The sequence below is a fragment of the Artemia franciscana genome, chromosome 13 (assembly GCF_032884065.1).
Source record: "Artemia franciscana chromosome 13, ASM3288406v1, whole genome shotgun sequence".
In the NCBI taxonomy this organism is placed as follows: domain Eukaryota; kingdom Metazoa; phylum Arthropoda; class Branchiopoda; order Anostraca; family Artemiidae; genus Artemia; species Artemia franciscana.
The window spans coordinates 17,590,805-17,613,733 of NC_088875.1; the positions used below are offsets into that span (position 1 = coordinate 17,590,805).

The 22,929-nt window shown below is 35.2% G+C and overlaps 2 protein-coding genes across 2 annotated transcripts in view; one reads left to right on the plus strand and one right to left on the minus strand.

The window, feature by feature from the left end:
• Nucleotides 1–10,291: 10,291 nt before the first annotated feature.
• LOC136034268 (general transcription factor II-I repeat domain-containing protein 2A-like) lies at nucleotides 10,292–11,080 on the plus strand. Its single transcript, XM_065715408.1, has one exon. It carries the CDS (start codon nucleotides 10,292–10,294, stop codon nucleotides 11,078–11,080), a length of 789 nt encoding a protein of 262 aa, XP_065571480.1.
• A 6,149-nt stretch (nucleotides 11,081–17,229) lies between these two features.
• Nucleotides 17,230–22,929, minus strand: part of LOC136034598 (major facilitator superfamily domain-containing protein 10-like) — a 67,065-nt gene continuing 61,365 nt past the window's right edge. Inside the window, exon 10 of the mRNA XM_065715866.1 lies at nucleotides 17,230–20,344. Coding sequence (XP_065571938.1) covers nucleotides 20,232–20,344 — 113 coding nt within the window. The 3' untranslated portion in view covers nucleotides 17,230–20,231. The remainder of the gene's footprint in view (nucleotides 20,345–22,929) is intronic.

Consider the following 22,929-nt stretch of genomic DNA (forward strand, 5'->3'; position numbering starts at 1 on the left):
TCCCCTCTGCAGTCCCTCGCTCTTTACGCTAAAGTTTGACTCTTTGCCACAATTCTACTTTTTAAAACAATTAAAAACTTTAGCGTAAAGAGCGAGGGACTGCAGAGGGGACAACCCATTTCATATACGGAGTAATTTCTGTTCGTTTTAAGTTTTAATGTCGCTCCTTACTTTCAGTTAAAAAAACTAGTTTTTTTTATTTAATTATTGTAAGAAATAGCCTTTTATTTCCTCTAAATGGCACTCTAGTTTTTAGATAGTTCGAAAAAGCTCTAGCCCCATCTTAATTTATGGTAATTCCCACGTGTTAAGCGACTTCATTAATAATTTAATTTCATTTAGTTTTAGATTTCATTTACTTATTAACAGTAGTATTTGTTTAAGCCTGACTTGGTTAGTCTTTGTATTTTCCCCTCGTTTTATGCTCAATTGCTCATTAATAGAAACATATATACTCTTAATAGCCATATATTATTTATTATGTGACTTTACTTCTGCTCGTTTAAGTTGCAACGCTGTTCTTGACTTATATTACACATTGCGGAAAAGAGGATAATAATTTAGCCCATTTCCTCATGGAGTGCCAGGAGCTTGAAAGTCTTAGGGATGAAATTTGGGGGGACCATCGGTTGGTGCTGCTTTCTGATATCCTGAGGTCTTCGATGCCTGGAACCATATGCAAAATGGCACGATATGTGGAAAAGGCGGGAGAGGCTCAGTCGAGCCCGAGTGAATGAAAATAAGTATTGTTTTATATTGAGTGTGTGGTCTGTGCTGTGTTGTATTATTAAATCATGTTGTGTATGGTCGTAGGGCTCAAATAAAATTTCTTTCTTTCTTCTTTCTATTACAAGAAAAATCTTTTCACAGTGGATGTTTAAAAATTAATTTCCGTTTGTTAATTAATTGACACATTTGACACATGTTAACCAAAGGAATACTAGTTTTCAAGCCGATTGTGAGAAAATTTTTTCATATGTTAATGCATCAAAAATGGATAAAGCCAAATCATTTTATCAAATTCATTTGTCTTCATTGAGTTCTCTTGGTCCAGTCTAAATTCCTTGTAATTTTCAATTCTGCCAATTTTTGGGCATGACAAATCGACACGATCAATGTTCTTGTCTTCATTGGGGTCTCCTTAGCCCAGTCTACATGCTCTCTGAGTTTCAAGCGGATCATATGACTCATTTATTGGTCTTGAATGAGGTCTCCTTGATCCAGCTTTCATGCCCTGTGAGTTTCAAGCCGACGAGAGAAAAATATTTCGTAACTATTATTGAAGGTGGAGAAGCGATACAACCGAACCCTTTTCAAAATTTTGTCTTCAAAATGATTTCCTGCATAATATGATTGCCATGATTGATTGCCTGTATAATTCAAGCATCCAGAGAAACGGGTCAGTTTTCTTTAGTATATCTTTGCCTTTAGGGTACTATATGGCTCATTTTTCATTTTTCATCTTCATTTTCACTTGATTTGGGAAAATTGGATCCAACTTTGCCCCCCGTCCCCGTTAAGGATTTTGAAAAAAAACGCCACTGCCAACAAATATGTAGATACGTGGAACCACCCACAGCCCCCGGTTGTTACAAAGCCCGATGCTGTTAAGAGAATCTATGACATTCTTAGCATTAAGTCGCAACTCCATGATAATTTTCGACAAAGAGCGCTCACAAAGCATATGACAAGGAGCTTAAGGCATGCCCTCAAAATACTAGGCACCCTCGTGTCAGCTACATCATTTTTGTTCTCAAATCCAAATATTGAGTACTCGGATACTCAAATACACACGTACCCAAGGATATTTGTGCTTTAGCAAGAGCACGAATAAATGCACTACAGTATTCTCTTAATAACACAGGTAAAAAAAAAAATAATCGAAAGAGAGGAAAACAACTGGAAAAAAAACATACGAATACAACTCGGAAACAAAAAAAATTGACACTATGTCCCGATCCATAGCTGTATACTTAGGACGGACAAAGCTGTTTAAATGATTTAAATACAGAAAAGCTTTTCGAGAAAGATAAAAAATTACTTCTGAAATAAAAAAGACTATGTTGCTACGAAAAATTGCCTAAATAAGAGTATAATAGCATTATTCTATGTGAGACACTCAACCAGCTGGTAAAGGTACGTTCTCGGATCTTACAGTTGCTAAAGGCGTGCACTAAAAAGTGTAAACTGCCAGTACTGAGCATTTTAGAAACGCCAAAATGAAATAAATTTCAATTCCTCATGATTTACACAAAAACGAAGAAAAAGTCTTTATTTTTTTATGAAGTATATACATTAAGTGCTAAAAAAAACACAATATTTTTGTCAATTCTGACACAATTTATAGCACGGTTAAAGTTGTGTTATTTTTCTTTACTTGGCGATATTATGGCACCAATTCACGAAAATGTAGAAGAAATAGGAGCGGGGTGGTATTTTCTTTAATTTATTTAATAAAGATGCAAAAAAGGTATTTTACAATATTTAGGGGGAGCGATTTTTGTGAATTTGTTCTAAAAGTGAAGATACAAAAAAAATATTTTCAAAATCCAGGGAGAATCTCCCCCCTCCAATCGGCATCACCGGTCGGCAATAGAACGAAGTGCCACGACAATCACTAGACACACGGAAAAAAAAACATTTTAAGAGATACTTCATCTCTTGGCGATATTAGAGATACTTGGCGATATTATGGCACCAATTCACGAAAATGTAGAGGAAGGAGGAGCAGGGGGTGTTTTCTTTAATTTATTTAATAAAGATGCAAAAAAGGTATTTTTCAATATTTAGGGGGAGCTATTTTTGTGAATTTGTTCTAAAAGTGAAGATACAAAAAAAAACATTTTCAAAATCCAGGGAGAATCCCCCCCCCTTCCAATCGGCATCACCGGTCGGCAATAGAACGAAGTGCAACGACAATCACTGGACACACGGAAAAAAACAATTCTAAGAGATACTTCATCTCTTGGCGATATTAGAGATACTTGGCGATATTATGGCACCAATTCATGAAAATGTAGAGGAAGGAGGAGCAGGGGGTGTTTTCTTTAATTTATTTAACAAAGATGCAAAAAAGATATTTTTCAATATTTAGGGGGAGCAATTTTTGTGAATTTGTTCTAAAAGTGAAGATACAAAAACAATATTTTCAAAATCCAGGGTCCCCCCCCCCTTCCAATCGGCATCACCGGTCGGCAATAGAACGAAGTGCAACGACAATCACTAGACACACGGAAAAAAAACATTTTAAGAGATACTTCATCTCTTGGCGATATTAGAGATACTTGGCGATATTATGGTACCAATTCACGAAAATGTAGAGGAAGGAGGAGCAGGGGGTGTTTTCTTTCATTTATTTAATAAAGATGCAAAAAGGTATTTTTCAATATTTAGGGGGAGAGATTTTTGTGAACTTGTTCTAAAAGTGAAGACACAAAAAATATTTTCAAAATCCAGGGAGAATCCCCCCCCCCTTCCAATCGGCATCACCGGTCGGCAATAGAACGAAGTCCAACGACAATCACGCGAACAAAAAAACATTTTAAGAGATACTTCACCTATATGTTACAGTTTGAATTCTATTGTTAAGATTGTGGAAAAGTTAAATTACAAAAAAAAAAAAAAAAAAAAAAAAAAAAAAAAAAAAAAAAAAAAAAAAAAAAAACACCTTATGATACTTAGCTTTAAATACTTTTCAAGACTTGGCTTTTGAGGCAAAGGAATCCGGGTCATTTCGTATTTCAGTAGCTTCTACTTTATTCTTAATTGTCCTTGTTAACAGGTAAAATACCTTACTAACACATTTCTAAGTTTAAATTCTGCAGAGCAGCTTAGCTAAACCAACTAAAAAGAGTTAATCCTGATTTTTTTGTTTATATTTTAATGGTTTTCCTGATGAAGATAAATTACGGATAAACGCTTAAATTATTCCAACATTCATTGGATCCTCATCCTACAGGAGGAGCAGTGTCTCATAATTTCAGTCTAAGAGAAATCAGGCCTTTTTTTAGATTTTACATCAGTAGTTAAAGGTTAGAAAAGTAAAGACTAGTGAAAGGGAATATAGGAGAACTGTGTGAGAAATATAAGAAAGCTACAAATCTATTTTTTAGAGAAGAGGAAATGAGGAAAGGGGTTATATCAAGAATATTTTAGTATTGACCAAATACCACAAGATAAAAGAGAAGAAAAGAAAAAAAGAGAGAAATCCGGCTTAAATCTCGATGTTTGAAAACTAAACAACATAAAAAAATCCCGGATGTAGGCTACTTAATCAAATCATACATTTCTTGAATAAAATACACTCTGTTCTAGCAAGTGAGGCGTAATCTTTGTAAAAAAGCGTTTACATGATAATATTCTATAAGACTTCCAGGGATGTCTAGAATGAGTCTAGATATATAAATCTATAATATTTATAGTTATAACAATGTACTTTATACTGAGTAGCATAAGAGAAGATCCTCCAACGATTAAGATCAGTTCCAGAGCGATTTCCTTTCAATGCCCTCATCTGTCCTTTTCGAAGAGATTACCAACTCTGAAAGCAGGGTTTCGTGACCCTCTTAAAAAAGAAATGTGAAAAGCCTGGATATGAAGGTGTTCGCCCTATTTCAATCGCCCTTATATTCTCGAAATTGTACAAAGGATTCCTTGCAGACTGGCTTAAGGAACAAATCCAACCTTATACCGACGTGAGGCAATTCGGAAACGTCAAATCCACTTCAGTTTCCCATTATCCAACGAACACCATTGGAAAAACTCTTGAGGAGCCAAACACTTGGCTTAATTTAATTCCCATTGATCTCCAAAAGGCATTTGATCTTGTTAGTCACAACACATTAGTTGAAAAACCTGTCACTGAATTTAATATAAATTTTTCCCTTGCAAATTTGGAGAATTCTCCTTCTTATCAAATACACCAGAAGTAGTTAAATGTCTGAATCATTATTCTAGCCCTTTCCCTGTCCTCAACGGAGCAAACCCAAGGTACTATCTCAGGGCTTCTCCTTATGTCAGTCATGCTTAACAGCATGGCTATCCAATCTCCTGACAGATGGAAATTTCTCGGTAACCTTACGGTCGTTGGAACTCGCTATAGAAAATTAAAAAGCGACCCTATGAGCATCTTCAATGATATTACACAATATGCCTCGATTTTGGACATGAGATTAACTCCTATAAATCCATGATTATGCCAATTTGTTTCCTTAAATCTCCACCCCATTTCCTTAATCATATCCTCCTGAAGCTTCCCTGCCCTCCTTTAAATTACTCAGCATGAAAATTTCATTTAATATAAATTGGGGTGTCCATGTTAAAAATAGTGTCCATAATGCTAAAACATCTACCTTCTTCCTTGAGATTCCAAATAAATTTGGCTTTCCCCTCCCCATTCCTTAAGGATTTGTGCTTGCTTTCTTTTTCCACTCCTATCTCGAATATGCTTGTCCAGTTTGGCACCCTGGCATCTCCGGGGAAGTCAGATAAAACTTAATCTATACAAAAAAGCCCTTCGAACAATTTTTAAAGAAGCCAATGTCTCATGCTCCCTCCTTCGAAAAAAAGCTCGGTTAGGAGCGCTTTAGTAGAGGAAAGGTATGCTATGCCTCCATTTCTTTAAAAATAGAATGACAAACCTTCGCACGAAAGATATTTTTCTAAAAAGGACTCGCTGCCCAGATTTCTCCTCATTGGACCGTTTCCCAGCCTGTTCTTTCCTTGTCTCCCGTTCGATGCTGTACCTCCAAATGTGACCAAAACCTTTGTCCCCTTCATTACACAAAAAAAAACATCCCGCTAGCTTCCCCCTTTTTGTATTTGGTACTAGTGTTGCCCGAGTTCTGTATTTGTTTGCTTATTGTGTTTCTTCTCCCTTCCCACATTTTTTTCAATGTCCCTTTTTAATTGTTTTGTATATATATTTTTGTATTGAGTTTTACCGGTTTTTATCTATGATAAGTCCCAGTTTGATTATTGAAAAATGAATTATTTTTTATTATGAGGTTTTTGATTTTTGGTATTCTTTTAAGTTCTTGTGTTTTTCTGTGATGTTTTGCTTGTCGAGTTTTTACTCATTGACTCCAAAATTCGAATTCGGCCCTTCGGGGCCTGTGTTGGCAATTTTTTGAAATAAATGTCTTATCTTAAATCTAGAATAATTCAAGAAAATTCTAGAATAAGAATAATTCTGGAGATGGGTGTTTTTCTGAAGAAAATATATTTAGAGCAACGTGGCTATTTCAGGCACATGCGCAAAACTTTATTTCGGATGGTGGGAAATGATCATGGACGTGGACGTCAGGACGTCAGGTGGGCGACAAAGCACGATAAAATATCAGAACTGCCGGAGCTAATGTTTCAGGACGAACATAACCAGGGGGTCTTCGCAAGCACACCAACTTAATGTACTTTTTTATCTCCTAAATAAACTTGAAATAAACTTTTTCTAAGTAAAACAATAAAAAAATACTAAATATTTGACAGGAAACCACGAAACAAAAGTTAAAAGTAGTAAATCTGAGCTAACCTAAACAAGCAATTTTGGATCAGGCTCTGCTTCTTTAGAGCCATATGACTTCACAGGATTGCTCATAGCACTTTATTCAGACAGACCAGGCTCTTTTTTTCAAAATGCAGAGTCATAGATCCATTTTCAACAAATTTTTTGAACCTACAAGCAGAGAAATGTGAAAGTATAATCTTAAAAATGCTTTTCTATGGCTTAATCAGGGCTTAAATCTACTATTGAAAGTCCCAATCACATTGATAATGTCTCAAGTGTTTAAATTGTAAGTTAATTGCGATACAGCAATTTCGCTACCACTGATAGCGAGGCAGGTTCTAGTAGAAAATGATAGATAGTTCCTCAGAATATGCAATGCGTGCATGAAAGAAAAAACTTCCCAGGGTTCTAACGTCTGATAACATGCAATGAGATACGACAGCCTTGAAAATTGCCTGATCCAGGATACGAACAAATAAACGTTCAAACGGGGATAGGTCCATTTATGTAAACCGTGGAAACAGGTACAAAAGTCCAGATATTTCGATCACATATACAGCATACACATAATTCTAGGTGTTTAAACCAGGATATCTAGGATCGGAGACAATAGCGAAAAAAGCCACTGACAGCTGTGTCATATTATCCCTGTGAGTTAATAACCATATCCAAAGCTCGTGGTAAGTTTCTTTCATTGGGAGTTATCCGAGATCATCATTAGATAAAAATATTACTGGAGATTTTGATCTTAAACTGTAAATCAAGAATTGAAGGGGAATTTCGAACTGAAAACCGTATTTTCCTGTCAACAATTCCATTGAGCATAACAAGATTTCAGAGGATATTTTTGTAATGAAGCTTGGTGGTTTTTTTTTTACCTGGATGTTTTACACAATTATGTTGCATTGAGGGGCTTGTGTAAGAATTTTGTCTTTGTTGAGCAAACTTTATATGACCTTTACAAAACTTGCATTCTTATCTTGTAAAACTAGTGGTAGTGGGCAGGTTTTGCTGCAGAAGATTTGAAAGGTTAATTTGAGTTAATATGAAGCACATATTTGTTTTTATCGAATCGTGTTTTAAAGCCTTGAATTAAAACAAAAATAGTCATGAATTAATTTGTCGTTTTATATATAATTTTCCTATTCATCTTCTAGTTTCTTTGTTCCTGAGATCATTTACCCCTTCGTGCATGCAACAAAGACCTTTTTCTACGTAGATTCGTTCAGTTTGTTTTCCACAAAGTAAACTTATCACCAAAAAAAATGCAACTCCCCAAACTTTTGCTACATTTTTAAGTGCTTCTGGGGCTAGTAATGCCACTAGCTTTAAATTTATTTGAGCTATTTTTCCGAATAAGAATAAAAAATATTCCTCAACTAAAAGTAAAGAGCAGCATCAGAACTTACAACCAACAGAAGTTTCTCTGTATACGAGAATACTGTCACTTCCTCACAACCCCCCCCCCCTCCCTTGCTCTTTGCGCTAAAGTTTTATAGTGCTTTAAAATTGCTTCTCATGCAAATTCTGCAGCCCTTGTGTTTGAGCAGTCGTTCTTGCAGGATTGGGCCAAAGAGTCTAACTATAACGTAAAAAGCGGGAGAATTTGTGGCCCAAGTGCCCCCCTCACTTTCACACCTTCCCTCAGGGTACCGCACTCATAATACAAACGTAGTCTAAAAAATCTCAGCGAATCAAGGGAGATAAGATATTAAGTTCTACTTCCCTCTTCCCTAAAAGAAAAATATTTCTTTGATGTTTATCTGAAGGCTCACGAAGAGGTAGAAATATTGTGTATAGGACCCAATTTTGAGGCCCAAATGCACTCCCCCACCTGCAAAACTACCCACCTGTCTTCCTTTACTATGGTTGATGTGCAACTACACACCACTGCACATAGTTTTATCAAACTACAGTTTACCAACTTTTACCAAGAGGCTTTAAAATAAATATCTGCATGAACTATTTATTTTGCAAGGACTTCCTGTATCTTTGGGGACGAATGCACTTCACATGGAATCACTGCCTCTGACACTGGAAAGCTCAGTATATAGATTTTCAATAGTTTAAATCGCTAACAGTTGTCGTAACGGGTCTGTCATCCCCTTCTTATTAGGGCATTATACATATTTTTAGGCTAATAGCTTTTGATGATTAACTTTAAACCTAAAAAATTTTGCGTCTTTGAAATCTTAAAAAACGCAGATCCTTTACCCACATATTATATTTTTCTAATTTCGACTAATTGTGGCTCGGATTGTTTTTTACTTACAATTAAATAAAAAAAAAATTTCCAACTGAAAGTAAGGAGCGACATTAAAACTTAAAACAAAGAGAAATTACTTCGTATATGAAAGGGGCTGCTTCCTCATCAACGCCCCGCTCTTTACGCTAAAGTTTGACTCTTTCTCTCAGCTCTTCTTTTTCAACTGAAAGTTTTTTCAACTGAAAGTAAGGAGTGACATTAAAACTTAAAACGAACAGAAATTACTCCATATATGAAAGGGGCTTTTCCTTCTTAACGCCCCGCTCTTTACGCTAAAGTTTGACTCTTTCTCTTAACTCTACATTTTAAAACAGTAAAAACCTTTAGCGTAAAGAGCGGAGCATTGAGAAGGAAAAGCCCCTTTCATATACGAAGTAATTTCTGTTCGTTTTAAGTTTTAATGTCGCTCCTTACTTTCGGTTGAAAAAACTTGTTTTTTTTTATTTAATTTCCGAACGTTTTTGAATCAATACATGTTTTGATTTTGGCTCTCCGCAGAGGAATTTGCATTTTTTTTTTTTTTTTTTTTGCTAAATGGCTTTCTCATAATTTTGATCGAATGATTTTGCGAAAAAAAAGAGCGGGGAGGATGCCTAGTTGCCCTCCAAGTTTTTGGTTAATTAAAAAGGCAACTAGAACTTTTAATTTTTTACGAATCTTTTTATTAGTAAAAGATATACGTAACTCATAAACTAGCTTACATAAAGAATTTTTTATTCTAATGTTTTGTTACACATATGAGAGGGTTCGCCCCCTCGTCAGTACCTCTCTCTTTGCACCAAATCTTAAATTTTGTCCCAATTCATTAAGAATGACCCCTGAATCACAAAAGCCGTAGAATAAATAGTTTGACATTACTAAAAATACTTTAGCGTAAAGAGCGAGGTATTAGGAGAAGGTGAGCCCCTCATATGGGTAATAATTTCTGTTCGTTTTTAGTTTTAATGCAGCTCCTTACTTCCAGCTAAAAAAAACAAAACTTTTTCATATTTATTTTTTCATTGTTTTTTTTTTTTTAATAATGCTTGTAAATCCTGCGCTCCCTTCATGGAAATTTTCTTCCCCCATGACAAATTCCTCGATGGAAAGTTCCCCCAGTGTATCCCCCTCTTCTCAACCCCTCCCCCCAACCAAAAATTCTCCTGAAAACGCCTGTATACTTCCCAATAACCATTACTATATGTAAGTTTGTAACTTGTAGCCCCTCCCACGGGGACTGTGGAGGAGTAAGTCGTCTCCAAAGACATAGTTACAAGGTTTTTCGACTACGCTGAATAAAATGGCTATCTCAGAATTTTGATCCGTTGACTTTGGGAAAATAATTAGCGTGGGAGGGGGCCTAGGTGCCTTCCAATTTTTTGGTCACTTAGGAGAGGTATGTCCAGAAAAAGTAAACCTCTTCAAAATGATAAGCCCTGGGTCAAATACTGTTGCTCGTAGAATTGAAGATTTAGGAGGCGACATAATTTGGCAAATAAAGGAAAAAACAAAAAGCTTCTGCTGGTATTCTCTTGCTTTGGATGAATCAACTGATGTGTGTGATATTCATTCGTGGTGTTGATAGTGAATTTAATGTGACCCAAGAATTAGCATCAGTTCACAGCATGCACAGCGCAACAACTGGAAAAGACACTTTCAATGAAGTAAGTAAAACTATAACAGAATATAACCTGGAATGGAAACAAGTGCAGTGTGTGACAATTGATGGAGGAAAGAATATGTCTGGGACAAAACGGGATTTGGTTGGGCAAATTACAACTGCTTGCAAGGTTGGAGGATTCTCAAAACCCATTTTTCTGCATTGCCTTATCCATCAACAAGCATTGTGCCTAAAATATGTTGATATGTCTTGTGTCATGAAACCTGTTGTTTCTGTGGTTAATTTCATTAGATCTCATGCACTCAACCATCGCCAGTTCCGTGATTTCTTGAAAGAAATTGATTCGGAGTTTGTTGACTTGCCTTATTATACAGCAGTTAGATGGCTCAGTTATGGAAAGATTTTGCTGCATTTCTTTGAGCTCAGATCACAAATTGATTTATTTCTCACAGAGAAAAATAAAAACAAACCTCAGCCATTATTATCAGATTATGAATGGATTTGGAAATTGGCATTTTTTGCAGATATGACAAGTCATATGAATTACTTGAATCTGAAATTGCAAGGCAAAACAAATTTGATCAATGACTACTTTGTTCATGTCAAGGCATTCAGAACAAAACTTGCGCTACTTGAAGGCCATGTGAAAGTTAAGAATTTTGCTCATTTTCCATGTTCTAAAAAATTTCATGCAGAAAGTAAAGTTTAATTTCCTTCTTCAATTGCAAATGAAATAATTTCAGATTTTAAAAAGCAGTTTCAGGAGCGATTTGCTGACCTTGATGCCAAAAAAAAAATAAAAAATTTCAGGCTCTTTCATAATCCATTTGACTGCAATGCTGAAAATCTTCCAACTCTATTTCAAATTAAATAAAAAAACAAGTTTTTTTAAATGAAAGTAAGGAGTGACATTAAAACTTAAAACGAACAGAAATTACTCCGTATATGAAAGGGGCTTTTCCTTCTTAACGCCCCGCTCTTTACGCTAAAGTTTGACTCTTTCTCTTAACTCTACATTTTAAAACAGTAAAAACCTTTAGCGTAAAGAGCGGGGCATTGAGAAGGAAAAGCCCCTTTCATATACGGAGTAATTTCTGTTCGTTTTAAGTTTTAATGTCGCTCCTTACTTTTTCATTTAAAAAAACTTGTTTTTTTTAATTTAATTTCTGAACGTTTTTGAATTAATGCATGTTTTGATTTTGGCTCTCCGCAGAGGAATAATTAAAACGAAATTTGTATATTTATTTTTTTAGGCTAAATGGCTTTTTCATAATTTTGATCGAATGATTTTGAGAAAAAAGAGCGGGGAAGGAAGCCTAGTTGCCCTCAGATTTTCGGTTAATTAAAAAGGCAACTAGAACTTTTAATTTTTTACGAATCTTTTTATAAGTAAAAGATATACGTAACTTATAAATTAGCTTACGTAAAGAACTTTTGTATTCTCATGTTTTTATTACATATATGAGGGGGTTCGCCCCCTCGTCAGTACCTCGCTCTTTACACTAAAGCTTAAATTTTGTCCCAATTCATTATGAATGACCCCTGAATCACAAAAGCCGCAGAATAAATAGTTGAAATTACTAAAAATACTTTAGAGTAAAAAGCGAGGTATTAGGAGGAGGTGAGCCCCTCATATAGGTAATAATTTCTGTTCGTTTCAAGTTTTAATGCTGCTGCTTACTTCCAGCTGAAAAAAATTTTCATATTTATTTTTTCATTGTTTTTTTTTTTTAAGTAATGCTAGTAAATCCTGCGCTCCCTTCATGGAAATTTTCTTCCCCCATGACAAATTCCTCGATGAAAAAGTTCCCCCAGCATATCCCCTCTTCCCAAACCCTGCCTCCAACCAAAAAATCCTCCTGAAAACGCCTGTACACTTCCCAATAACCATTACTATATGTAAGCACTGGTCAAAGTTTTGCACTTGTAACCCCTCCCACGGGGACTGTGGGGGAGTAAGTCGTCCCCAAAGACATAGTTATAAGGTTTTTCAAATACGCTGAATAAAATGGCTATCTCAGAATTTTGATCCGTTGACTTTGGGAAAATAATTAGCGTGGGAGGGGGCCTAGGTGCCCTCCAATTTTTGGTCACTTAGAAAGGGCACTAGAACTTTCCATTTCCGTTCGAATGAGCCCTCTCGCAACATTCTAGGACAACAGGGTCGATACGATCACCCCTGGGAAAAAAACAAATAACAAAAAAACAAACAAACAAATAAACACGCATCCGTGATCTGCCTTCTGGCAAAAAATACAAAATTCCACATTTTTGTAGATAGGAGCTTGAAACTTCTACAGTAGGGTTCTCTGATAGGCTGAATCTGATGGTGTAATTTTCGTTAAGATTCTATGACTTTTAGGGGGTGTTTCCCCCTATTTTCTAAAATAACGCAAATTTTCTCAGGCTCGTAACTTTTGATGCGTAAGACTAAACTTGATAAAACTTATATATTTAAAATCAGGATTAAAATGCGATTCTTTTGATGTAGCTATTGGTATCAAAATTCCATTTTTTAGAGTTTTGGTTTCTATTGAGCCGGGTCGCTCCTTACTACAGTTCGTTACCACGAACTGTTTGATTTGTAACAATTAGATAAATTATGGTAATTCTTCTTTACTAATTACAGCTTGTTTAAACATGATAAATCCTCCACGATCGTCAGTCACTTAAAACAGCTAGATGAACTGTATGAATCCGATAATCTTATCACTTGAATCAATGATGAAAGGGAGGTTGTGGATTGCAAATGGCATTTTCTTTTTAACATATCAATAGAGCAAAACAAGATTTCACAAGGTATTTTTCAAACAGTTCGTGGTAACGAACTGTAGTAAGGAGCGACCCAGCTCAATAGTAACCGAAACTCTAAAAAAAAAGGAATTTCTATACCAATAGTTACATCAAAAGAATCTCATTCTGAATGCTGATTTTTTTTGGCAGAGGACCACGGATGCGTGTTTATTTGTTGTTTTTTTTTCCCCAGGGGTGATCGTATCGACCCAGTGGTCCTAGAATGTTGCGAGAGGGCTCGTTCTACCGAAAATGAAAAGTTCTGGTGCCCTTTTTAAGTGACCAAAAAATTGGAGGGCACCTAGGCCCCCTCCCACGCTAATTATTTTCCCAAAGTCAACGTATCACAATTCTGAGATAGCCATTTTATTCAGCATAGTCGAAAAACCTATAACTATGTCTTTAGGGACGACTTACTCCCCCACAGTCCCCGTGGGAGGGGCTACAAGTTACAAACTTTGACCAGTGCTTACATATAGTAATGGTTATTGGGAAGTGTACAGACGTTTTCAGGGGGATGTTTTGGTTGGGGGAGGGGCTGAGAAGAGGGGGATATGTTGGGGAACTTTCCATCGAGGAATTTGTCATGGGGGAAGAAAATTTCCATGAAGGGAACGCAGGATTTTCTAGCATTATTAAAAAAAAAAACAATGAAAAAATAAATATGAAAAAGTTTTTTCAACTGGAAGTAAGGAGCAGCATTAAAACTTAAAACGAACAGAAATTATTACGCCTATGAGGGGCTCACCTCCTCCTAATACCTCGCTCTTAACTATTAGTAACTTTAACTATTTATTCTACGGCTTTTGTGATTCAGGGGTTATTCTTAATGAGTTCGGACAAAATTTAAGCTTTAGTGTATAGAGCGAGGTACTGACAAGGGGGTGAACCCCCTCATATATGTAATAAAAACATGAGAATACAAAAGTTCGTTACGTAAGCTAATTTATAAGTTACGTATATCTTTTACTAATAAATTAATTCGTAAAAAATTGAAAGTTCTAATTGCCTTTTTAAGTAATCAAAAAATCGGAGGGCAACTAGGCTTCCTCCCCCGCTCTTTTTTTTCTCAAAGTCATTCGATCAAAACTATGAGAAAGCCATTTAGCCAAAAAAAATAAATATGCAAATTTCGTTTTAATTATTCCTCTGCGGAGAGCCAAAATCAAAACATGCATTGATTCAAAAACGTTCAGAAATTAAATAAAACAAAGTTTTTTTTATTACTGAAAGTAAGGAGCGACATTAAAACTTAAAACGAACAGAAATTACTTCGTATATGAAAAGGGCTGCTCCCTCAGCCACGCCCCCTCTTTACACTAAAGTTTTTAACTTGTTTAAAAAGAAGAGTTGAGAGAAAGAGTCAAACTTTGGCGTAAAGAGCGGGGCGTTGATGAGGAAGCAGCCCCTTTCATATACGAAGTAATTTCTGTTCGTTTTAAGTTTTAATGTCGCTCCTTACTTTCAGTTAAAAAAAACACTTTTTTTTTTTATTTAATTGTGAGAAAGCTTGATATTTTCCGATGATTTAAGTAATTATTTTGAACTGGGTAAACTGAACAATCTTTACTTTGGTGAATTCGGATATAAACCTCACATGACACCTAATCGAATGGATTCGTCCTGCACTGGATATTAGAGGCGTCAAATCATGAAAATGTAGAGGGGGGCCACAACGCCGTATCCAGGGGGAGTAGAGGGTTTGAGCCCCCTCCCCTGAAATGTTTGTCCGACTTGTAAAAACGAATCAGAAATGAATATAAATACATTTTTGATGCGTTTTTTTTAAAGTTTTTGCCCCCCCCCCCAAAAAACAGCTCCCGAAAGAAAATCCTGGATACGACCCTAAGATGCAGAATATATTAAAAAGAATATATGAGGGGGGGAATTTCAAGATCAATTTCGTCCTTTAATTATAATTCCAAAAAAAGGTATTCTACAAAATCCTACCCCCCCCCCCCAAGTCCACGTCAAAGCTGGAGATAGTTCATCTGACAAGCATGTAGAAATATAGTTTGGCTGCCAAATCCGAAAACCCATCAGCAGCAGTGACAACCTTAAGGGTTATTGTTTATAGGGAAAGGTGCATGTGCGTGGATGGTCGCATATACTTTGCCTGGGTAGAAAGCGAGTCTAGAAAAACATTCAAAATGGGAGCGGGCTGAAAAAGCTCTTATCCAGATGCATCACATTTTATTCCCCAGAACATATTTCCCTTTTTGTATATTATTCGCTATTAAGAGGGGCAAATGCCCTGTTTGTTCTTCCTTGTTGACACTCATGTGTAAGTGTCAACGATCGTGTTAAAAATTGGGGGGGCTACAAATGTGTCTTTATAGCGGTTATTTTAATTGCACTTATTTCAAAATTCATGGAGTCTATACCCCAGTTCCTTCCTCTGATTATAATTATGAACTTACAATGCTTAGAACAGAGCGAAAACAAAATTTGACATTGAAGCCGGTCTATCCCTACCTGAAATTGATTGCGCAATACAACTTCAGTAGACTAAGCAAAATAAATTAATTTAAGCGAAAAAGTAATTCTGGAACTGAAATTTTGCTTCGTTTGTTTAGTAAATTCGGAGCACCGATAACTATTGTAATAATGTTGTACTAGTTCTGAGGACTGTCCATTTTACTGCGCAAATCCGTCAAATATCCCGATATCGATGAAGGGATTACCTCCCATGTAGGATATTTTATCCACTGTAATTTCTCTTTGTTTTAGGTTCAATTCCTTCAATCATTTTAGTTACTGCTTGTTTTGATTTTTAATTCTTATTTGAATTAATTTCAAATCTATACTTCAATATCACTCTTTATTTCTCCATGAAAACTCTCTTTTCATTTATTGTCTGTTTGTTTTGGTTCAAACCAACTTCTTTTAAACCGAGTGTCATGGATCTGGTACTCATTCAGTGTCTACTCTAAGTGTATATGTTTTCAAGAGGGTAGCCGACAGGGCTGCTACTTCACTTCGTAGAAGTAGCCACCTTACCGGCGAAAAAGAACTAGAAGACGAAAAAAAAAGTATTGTCTTCATATTTTTTCGTGCGTGTGCCGCTAAACTGACAGAAATGCGCACCAAATAAAGGTGCAAAAAGTGAAACAATTTTGTCAAATTTATCTTTTTTAGAAAAATTACTTACTTTAACGGAACATACCAAAAAAGTACTACTTTCTTTAAATGCACTCACAAGCCACTATTTTGATTTTAAAAAAAAAGTACTACAAGCACTGCAAGCGTAAGCTTATGGCAATCTAGGCAGTCAACAAAGTGGGGTCCTTAAAGCCCTATTCCAGAAAATAGTAAATAGCTTAGCCGCTCATCACTACCCTGCTTCTACATGATTCACTTGTTTGCTCGCCTAAAATAAATAAGGCTTAAATTTAGAGCCGTATTTTCTCTAGATTATACAAGGGGCATTCTCTTCTCTTTCAGACTAACGTTACTATAATCAGAAGCACAAATTTAATAATGATAAAAACATACATTGAAGATAAATAATAACTCAATCTTCAAACTCTCTTCTGCGAAATTATACAAAAAGTTAACCCAATGAAAACAAACAAACCTGCTGTAAAATTTTATAGCGTGCCAGTTCCATCCTTTAAATTTTTTTTTTTCGTTTTTCCCACTAATTAGACTCTAAGACGCCTCAAAAAAAAAAAAAAATTACAAGCAATCTAACAAGCCAAGTGTCGAGCAATCTAATCACTATTCAAAGATTGCCCTAAATATTTACAGACAGTTTTATGGCTTTTCAAAAACGTTACTTATTATCTTAAGAATCTGAGTTAGCTACTTTACGTACTTTTGCTCATGTCCCTGAAGTCCTTTTGGATCACGTTGGGACTATCTTCTTTACACATTGACGGATCAATTCTCTGTAGGATATTCGGTCATCTGCTTGATATAAAAGTTGAAGGAGGTCGTTCCCGAAGTTGTCTCGCCGTCTCTTCCTTGGTCTGACGGGGCGGCGACTGCCGTGTACTCTACATAGCTAACATTAGATATTTGTTAGTTGGCTATTCCAACATAAAAATACATAACAAATTCAAATAAATTATAATATTTATTCAAAAAATAAATAATGTCTATAATTTCACCTTCATCCTCAAGATTACCAAAAAGCGTATAACAAACCCACATTACAAAAATAAACATTACCCCTTTTTGGAATGCAGCAAAAAATCAATAGAATTACCATCTTTATAGGAAGAATATCAAGCGTTAAAAATTCACCTACGCAGCCCGTGAAATGCGTACAATTAAGCAGCCCGTGAAATATTTCATCACTATTACACCCAAAAGTGATAAGTGACATTCTTTTTGTTAATTAAGTCGTCCACATATTTTATAGCCCATGATATAGGTTCATTGTCTGAAGTTTCCAGTAGCACAAGCCACTAAACCGATAATGAACGATGGTTCAATCAAATTACCACCCAGTTCAGCTTAGTAAAAAAAAATTGTTGAAGGTATTAAAAAAGCTTCCACTTGAATTCTAAAGAAAGTGAAGCAAGATGTTAGTTTCAGATCCAAAATTGTAGGAGATGGGCGGCTAGAATTTTTATGGCCTTTTTCTGCTCTACAGATCTGAGCATGGGGAGGGGGGATTTAATATTTAGTAGGAGTTTAGCTTTGAAGCAACTGAACAGTAAGTTATCCCCCTCCGCCAGATCCAGCTTCGGAAGATATGTTAGAATTTCATCACATAAATTATTTAGGAAAGGTTTCAGAAGTGAAACATACTATCGAGGTGCCCAACAACATTCTTTCTTAACAAGGCAGTAAAACCTATTCGGCATGTTCAATATGAAAGACCGTGGCTGAGACATATCTTGACGGTGCGCAAAAACCGTTTTCCTAGAAGGATTTTACTTAATAGCATAGAAGGCTAGTAGAAAATCGGCTTAGGCTGGGATATGGGCATAAATATTACATAGAATTTCAGAAAATTTCCATAATTCGGAGAAGAAGCTTTATAGTGTGGAAAATAAAGAGGTATGATTGCCACCTTTTTTTGCCTTTTTTTATTATTTCTGTTAACAGGTTTCATGTTTGAAAACTGTAATTAATTTATCTTTTATTTTATCCCTTTCCTAACTTTACAACTATGTTTTTTTAAACTTTTCGGGTTTCATTTAATGCAACATAGACTGTTTGTAAGTCTGAAAGCATCAATTTGTAATTTCCACCCAATGACATTGCACAATTTCTTTAAAAAAAAAGTATCACAGTCATAAATTTCACACAAAGTACCATTTAACGGGGCTAGGCGTTTACCCCGGAAAATATCCTCCCTGAAAATACCCCCTATGGAAAATATCCCCCGCCCCAGAAAAGGATGCTCATTTGATCAGAAATTGAGGGTTCTGGTCCTTTTTTATAAGTCGAAAGTGATTGGAGACCAACCAGCGGTGAAAAGGGGGGAGGTGTTTTCAACGAGGGGGATATATTTTCAGCGGTGGGTGGGGTATTTTGCAGGAAAGTATTTTCCAGGGGGTAAACGCCAGCTCCCCCTTTTAATATGCCTGCGCAAGTTCTCCGTAGTACATGGGTTTAAACAAGAGGATCATTCTCTTTTCGATTGCGTGGCATGAGAGATGCATGGAAAATATGTACAAATTGGGCTATATGATCGCACAATAGAGGGAGGAGGGTGAAGCATAGTGGATCTCCAGTCAAATTGTGTTTACTACAAAAATTCTGCATATTAGGAAGTAATAACTATTTTCTTAACATACTTCCTTCTTAGTAGTCTCTATTCGTGATTATTCGTGATAAATACGCCCATTCAACAGCTTCGTGATATAACAACTCATCAAACAAGAAAAGAATCAGAGGTGAGGAAGCGTTCAATGCAGGTATACTGGTAAAACAATATTTAGAGATAAAAATTGTCTTGTTGTGGCTCTTGAAAACGCAATATTTCGGATTTTTCTTCATATTTTTATTAGATTCCGCGTGAATGAAAATAAAGCTACAAGGAGCCTTAAATAAACGGCTTTAACGAAATGGCAAAAAAAAAAAACACTCAGAACTGTGTGCAAATCACTCAAGGGAAAATAATAAAATGTCTTATAGATGCAGTATCGTAATACATCCAAAATACATTAATGATAAATTTGTACTTTGTCTATATTTTTAAATAATTTTCGACATCACACTGGCTAAGCATGATAACATGGAAAAATTTTGGAAAGACAAAAAACGATGATATTTCCATCCATTGAAAAAAGAAACAATTGTACGCAGATATTTCAGTCCAGACCTTCGCTCAACTGTCCTCAGTGCAAAAAAAGGAAATAACGAGTAGAAAATACAAACAAAGCCCTCAGGATAAAATAAAAGCAAAACAAACATTAAAAACAAATAATAAAATAAAAGAGGTATGTTTCGATAAGGTTTTGAAGGTTTGTTATGTTTGAAGGTTATTTTTCCTGAGGACTTTTATCTGTATTCTTACTCATTATTTCCTTTTTTTTTCGCACTGAGAGCGGTTGAACCAAAGGCCTGGACTGAAATATCTACACACTACACTTCCTTTTTTAACTACCTGGAATTATTCTTGTCTTTAATTTCTTAAAAATTTGTTTTACTTTGTCTACAGTTCTAATTCCTTAACTTCAAAGAAGGCAATTAAGGCTAATGTTAATGAAGTTAACCTGAATTTAGGTTAATCCTAATGAAATACATCCTTCATATAGCCTCCCCCCCCATCGTAATGTGCAAATATATAACCCAAATTATACAAGTCCAATGCATTGTATCACCCGTGACTTGTCTTTGTGGCTATGAAACCCGTTTTCTGATATTTAACCAAGTGTAATTTTTGAGTGTGTTTCGTTTAATTAGTAAGTACCCGGAAATTTTCTAGTAATCAGATAATTTTTCTCCAACGAGACATGCCATTCAGATTTCACATAGCAAGGTTGCATAGACGTTATCATGGTAAAAATTACGATTTCTAGAAGAACTGAGTTAGACAAAAGAATAATTGCCAATAGCTCCCCTCCCCCTCCAAAGAAAATAAATATAATCTAAACTTTCTGTAGTTGTCAAACATGTTCTTTGTTAACATTCACGATCTTCTTCCAGAGATAGTGTGAAGGAACAAGCATACCAAGAGTACCAAGAGAATAGCACAAAGCAGATCCAAAGCTCCAAAACACTGAAAGATAAACAAATAAAAATTAAAAATCTATTGAAGAATAAGGCTAGAAATTTATAATGAAAATATTCCACCGGCAGGTTTATACAAAACGCTCCTAAAATACCACACCTGCGTCTTAGCTAGTATTGCAAAGGTGACATATTCCAGGTAAATCAAAATGAATTGGACACAAGTTTGCGTCAATTGGAGACATTGTGCTTCGGTTGATTGGTTTCTAACCACAAACGATATCGGCGATAAATGACATTAGTATTTATGCATTTTTTAATTTTTTTAAATTTGAAATTAGTATTATGTATTAGTATTATTATTTTTTTAGAAAATGATTCAAACTTGCTTAAAAATTAGGAGATATTTTCGAAGGTTCCTCCAAAACCTTTCCACCATATGTTCAATCTAAAAAAAAAAAAATCAAGAAAAAACTTCTAAAACGTAATTCCATAGATGTACAAAGCTAAATCCCATCTGTCAAATACAGTAAAATTGCCGTCTTAAGCTCTTTACTTCTTACACTCTTACGTAAGTCGCTCCTTACTTACAGTTCGTCACCACGAACTGTCTGATTAAACCCGGCCGACTGCAGAAAGAATAAAAAGCTCTAATTTCAATTTCTAAATTGTCATCAAATTTATTTTACAGTTGATTTACAGCGCAACTAAGAACGAAATGAAAGTCGATTTATACAGGATGTTCAATACCCCGTATAAAAAAAAATAATAATAATAATTCTTATTTCTCATTGCTCTGACAACCAAAGATGTTCTTTCTCCTTCGATCAAATTTCAAGCGATTTCAGAGGTTTTCTTTATGAAGCTCGAAGTCTCGTCAACAGTTGAAATAAGAGTCTATTTACAGCGGAACTAAGAACGAAATGAAAGTCGATTTATACAGGATACTCAATACCCCGTATAAAAAAAATAACAATAATAATAATTCTAATTTCTCATTGCTCTGACAATCAAAGATGTTCTTTTTCCTTAGATCAAATTTTAAGCGATTTCAGAGCTTGTCTTTATGAAGCTCGAAGTCTCGTCAGCAGGTGAAATGAGAGTCTATTTATCACGGGAATGAGAATGAAATAAGAGTCAATGTACACGGGATATTCCGTATCCTGTATACAAATCAAGAAAAAATAAATCCTTCTTCTTTCTCAACGCACTGACAACCAAAATATGTTCTTTCTCCTGAGATCAGATTTTAAGCAATTTCAGTGGTTTTCTTTGTGAAGCTGAAAGTCTCGACAGCAGTTAAAATAAGAGTCGTTTTATCATAAGTTCTACACGCAGGCAATAAAGTGAATCAGGTTGAGACCCGGCCCATTAATGCAGGTGCAGTATTTCTCAAGGCATGACTAAACATGTTGTTTAATCGAAACACAGCATTATATAATAACAAGGGTTGGCTTGAGTAACGACAGTAACTCACACACGTTTTCTAGCCCAAGAATTTTGACAGTTGAAGTGTATTCATTTTGTTGAAAACATATTTCGATAAATTCCTCTTAGCATGATTTTCTCTATAATTTTTTTTCTGATTACAACAGCCACTTCGTGCAATAATTATTTTGCATAGTGTAAACGGTAATCAAGCATTGGGTTTAAGTCTCCATCAAGGATTATTTGAGGAGCTTGTCAGAATTATAAAACTAGAGCTCTTTCTATTTCTCTCTCAATTAATTTCTCTTTTTTCTGACTATTTTCGTTTTTTTTCCATCTCTCATTCTATCTCTGAAGAGCAAATAAGCGAAAATGACACCTTACATTAGATTTAATTTGTAAAATAATGTCTAAATTAATATCTATGATAGATTAATCTAAAAAAACAAGATTTTTCAACTGAAAGTAAAAAACTACACTGAAATTATTTCGTATAAGAGATGACTAATCCCTCCTCAACTCTACACTAGTTATGCTAAAGGCTTTTAGTTCATTAAAAGTTCTCTTATTCCAATACTCACCCCCCTCCCCCTATGTTTCTGCAGTTGTTTTTAAAGAATTGGGACCAAAAGGCCAGCTTGGGCGATTAAAATTCCCAACCTTGTTTCAAGTAAATCATTTTCCTCGTTTCAATATAAAGGTTAGGTTCTTTGCGATAATTTAAATGAAGATACATTTGAAGAAATTACAATTTAAAATTCCCCACTTAAAATTCCCAACCTTGTTCAACTACATCATTTTCCTCGTTTCAGTATACATGTTCTGTTCTTTGAGATAATTTAAATGAAGATACATTTAGAGAATTACAATTTAAAATTCCCAAATTAAAATTCCCAACTTAAAATTCCCAACCTTGTTCCAAGCAAATCATCTTCTTCGTTTCAGTATAGACGTTCTGTTCTTTGAGATAATTTAAATGAAGATAAGATTAAATTAATTTTTGAAGAAACGTGGGCAGTTTTATTAAACTAAAGACGAGCAGTTATAAAATCAAATAGTAATACAAATTCAAAAATGAACAGAAATCATTCAATAAATAAATGAAACCCAAAACGGACAGAAATTATAGTGGATAATCAAGTCAAACTTAAAACTAAAACGCCAGTTTATTTTTCATAACATAGACAAAAAAGAAAAGGATGTGTC

Bases quoted from the DNA above. Each gene is read 5' to 3' on its own strand.
- LOC136034268 (XM_065715408.1), top strand. From the start codon at position 10,292: ATGAATCAACTGATGTGTGTGATATTCATTCGTGGTGTTGATAGTGAA.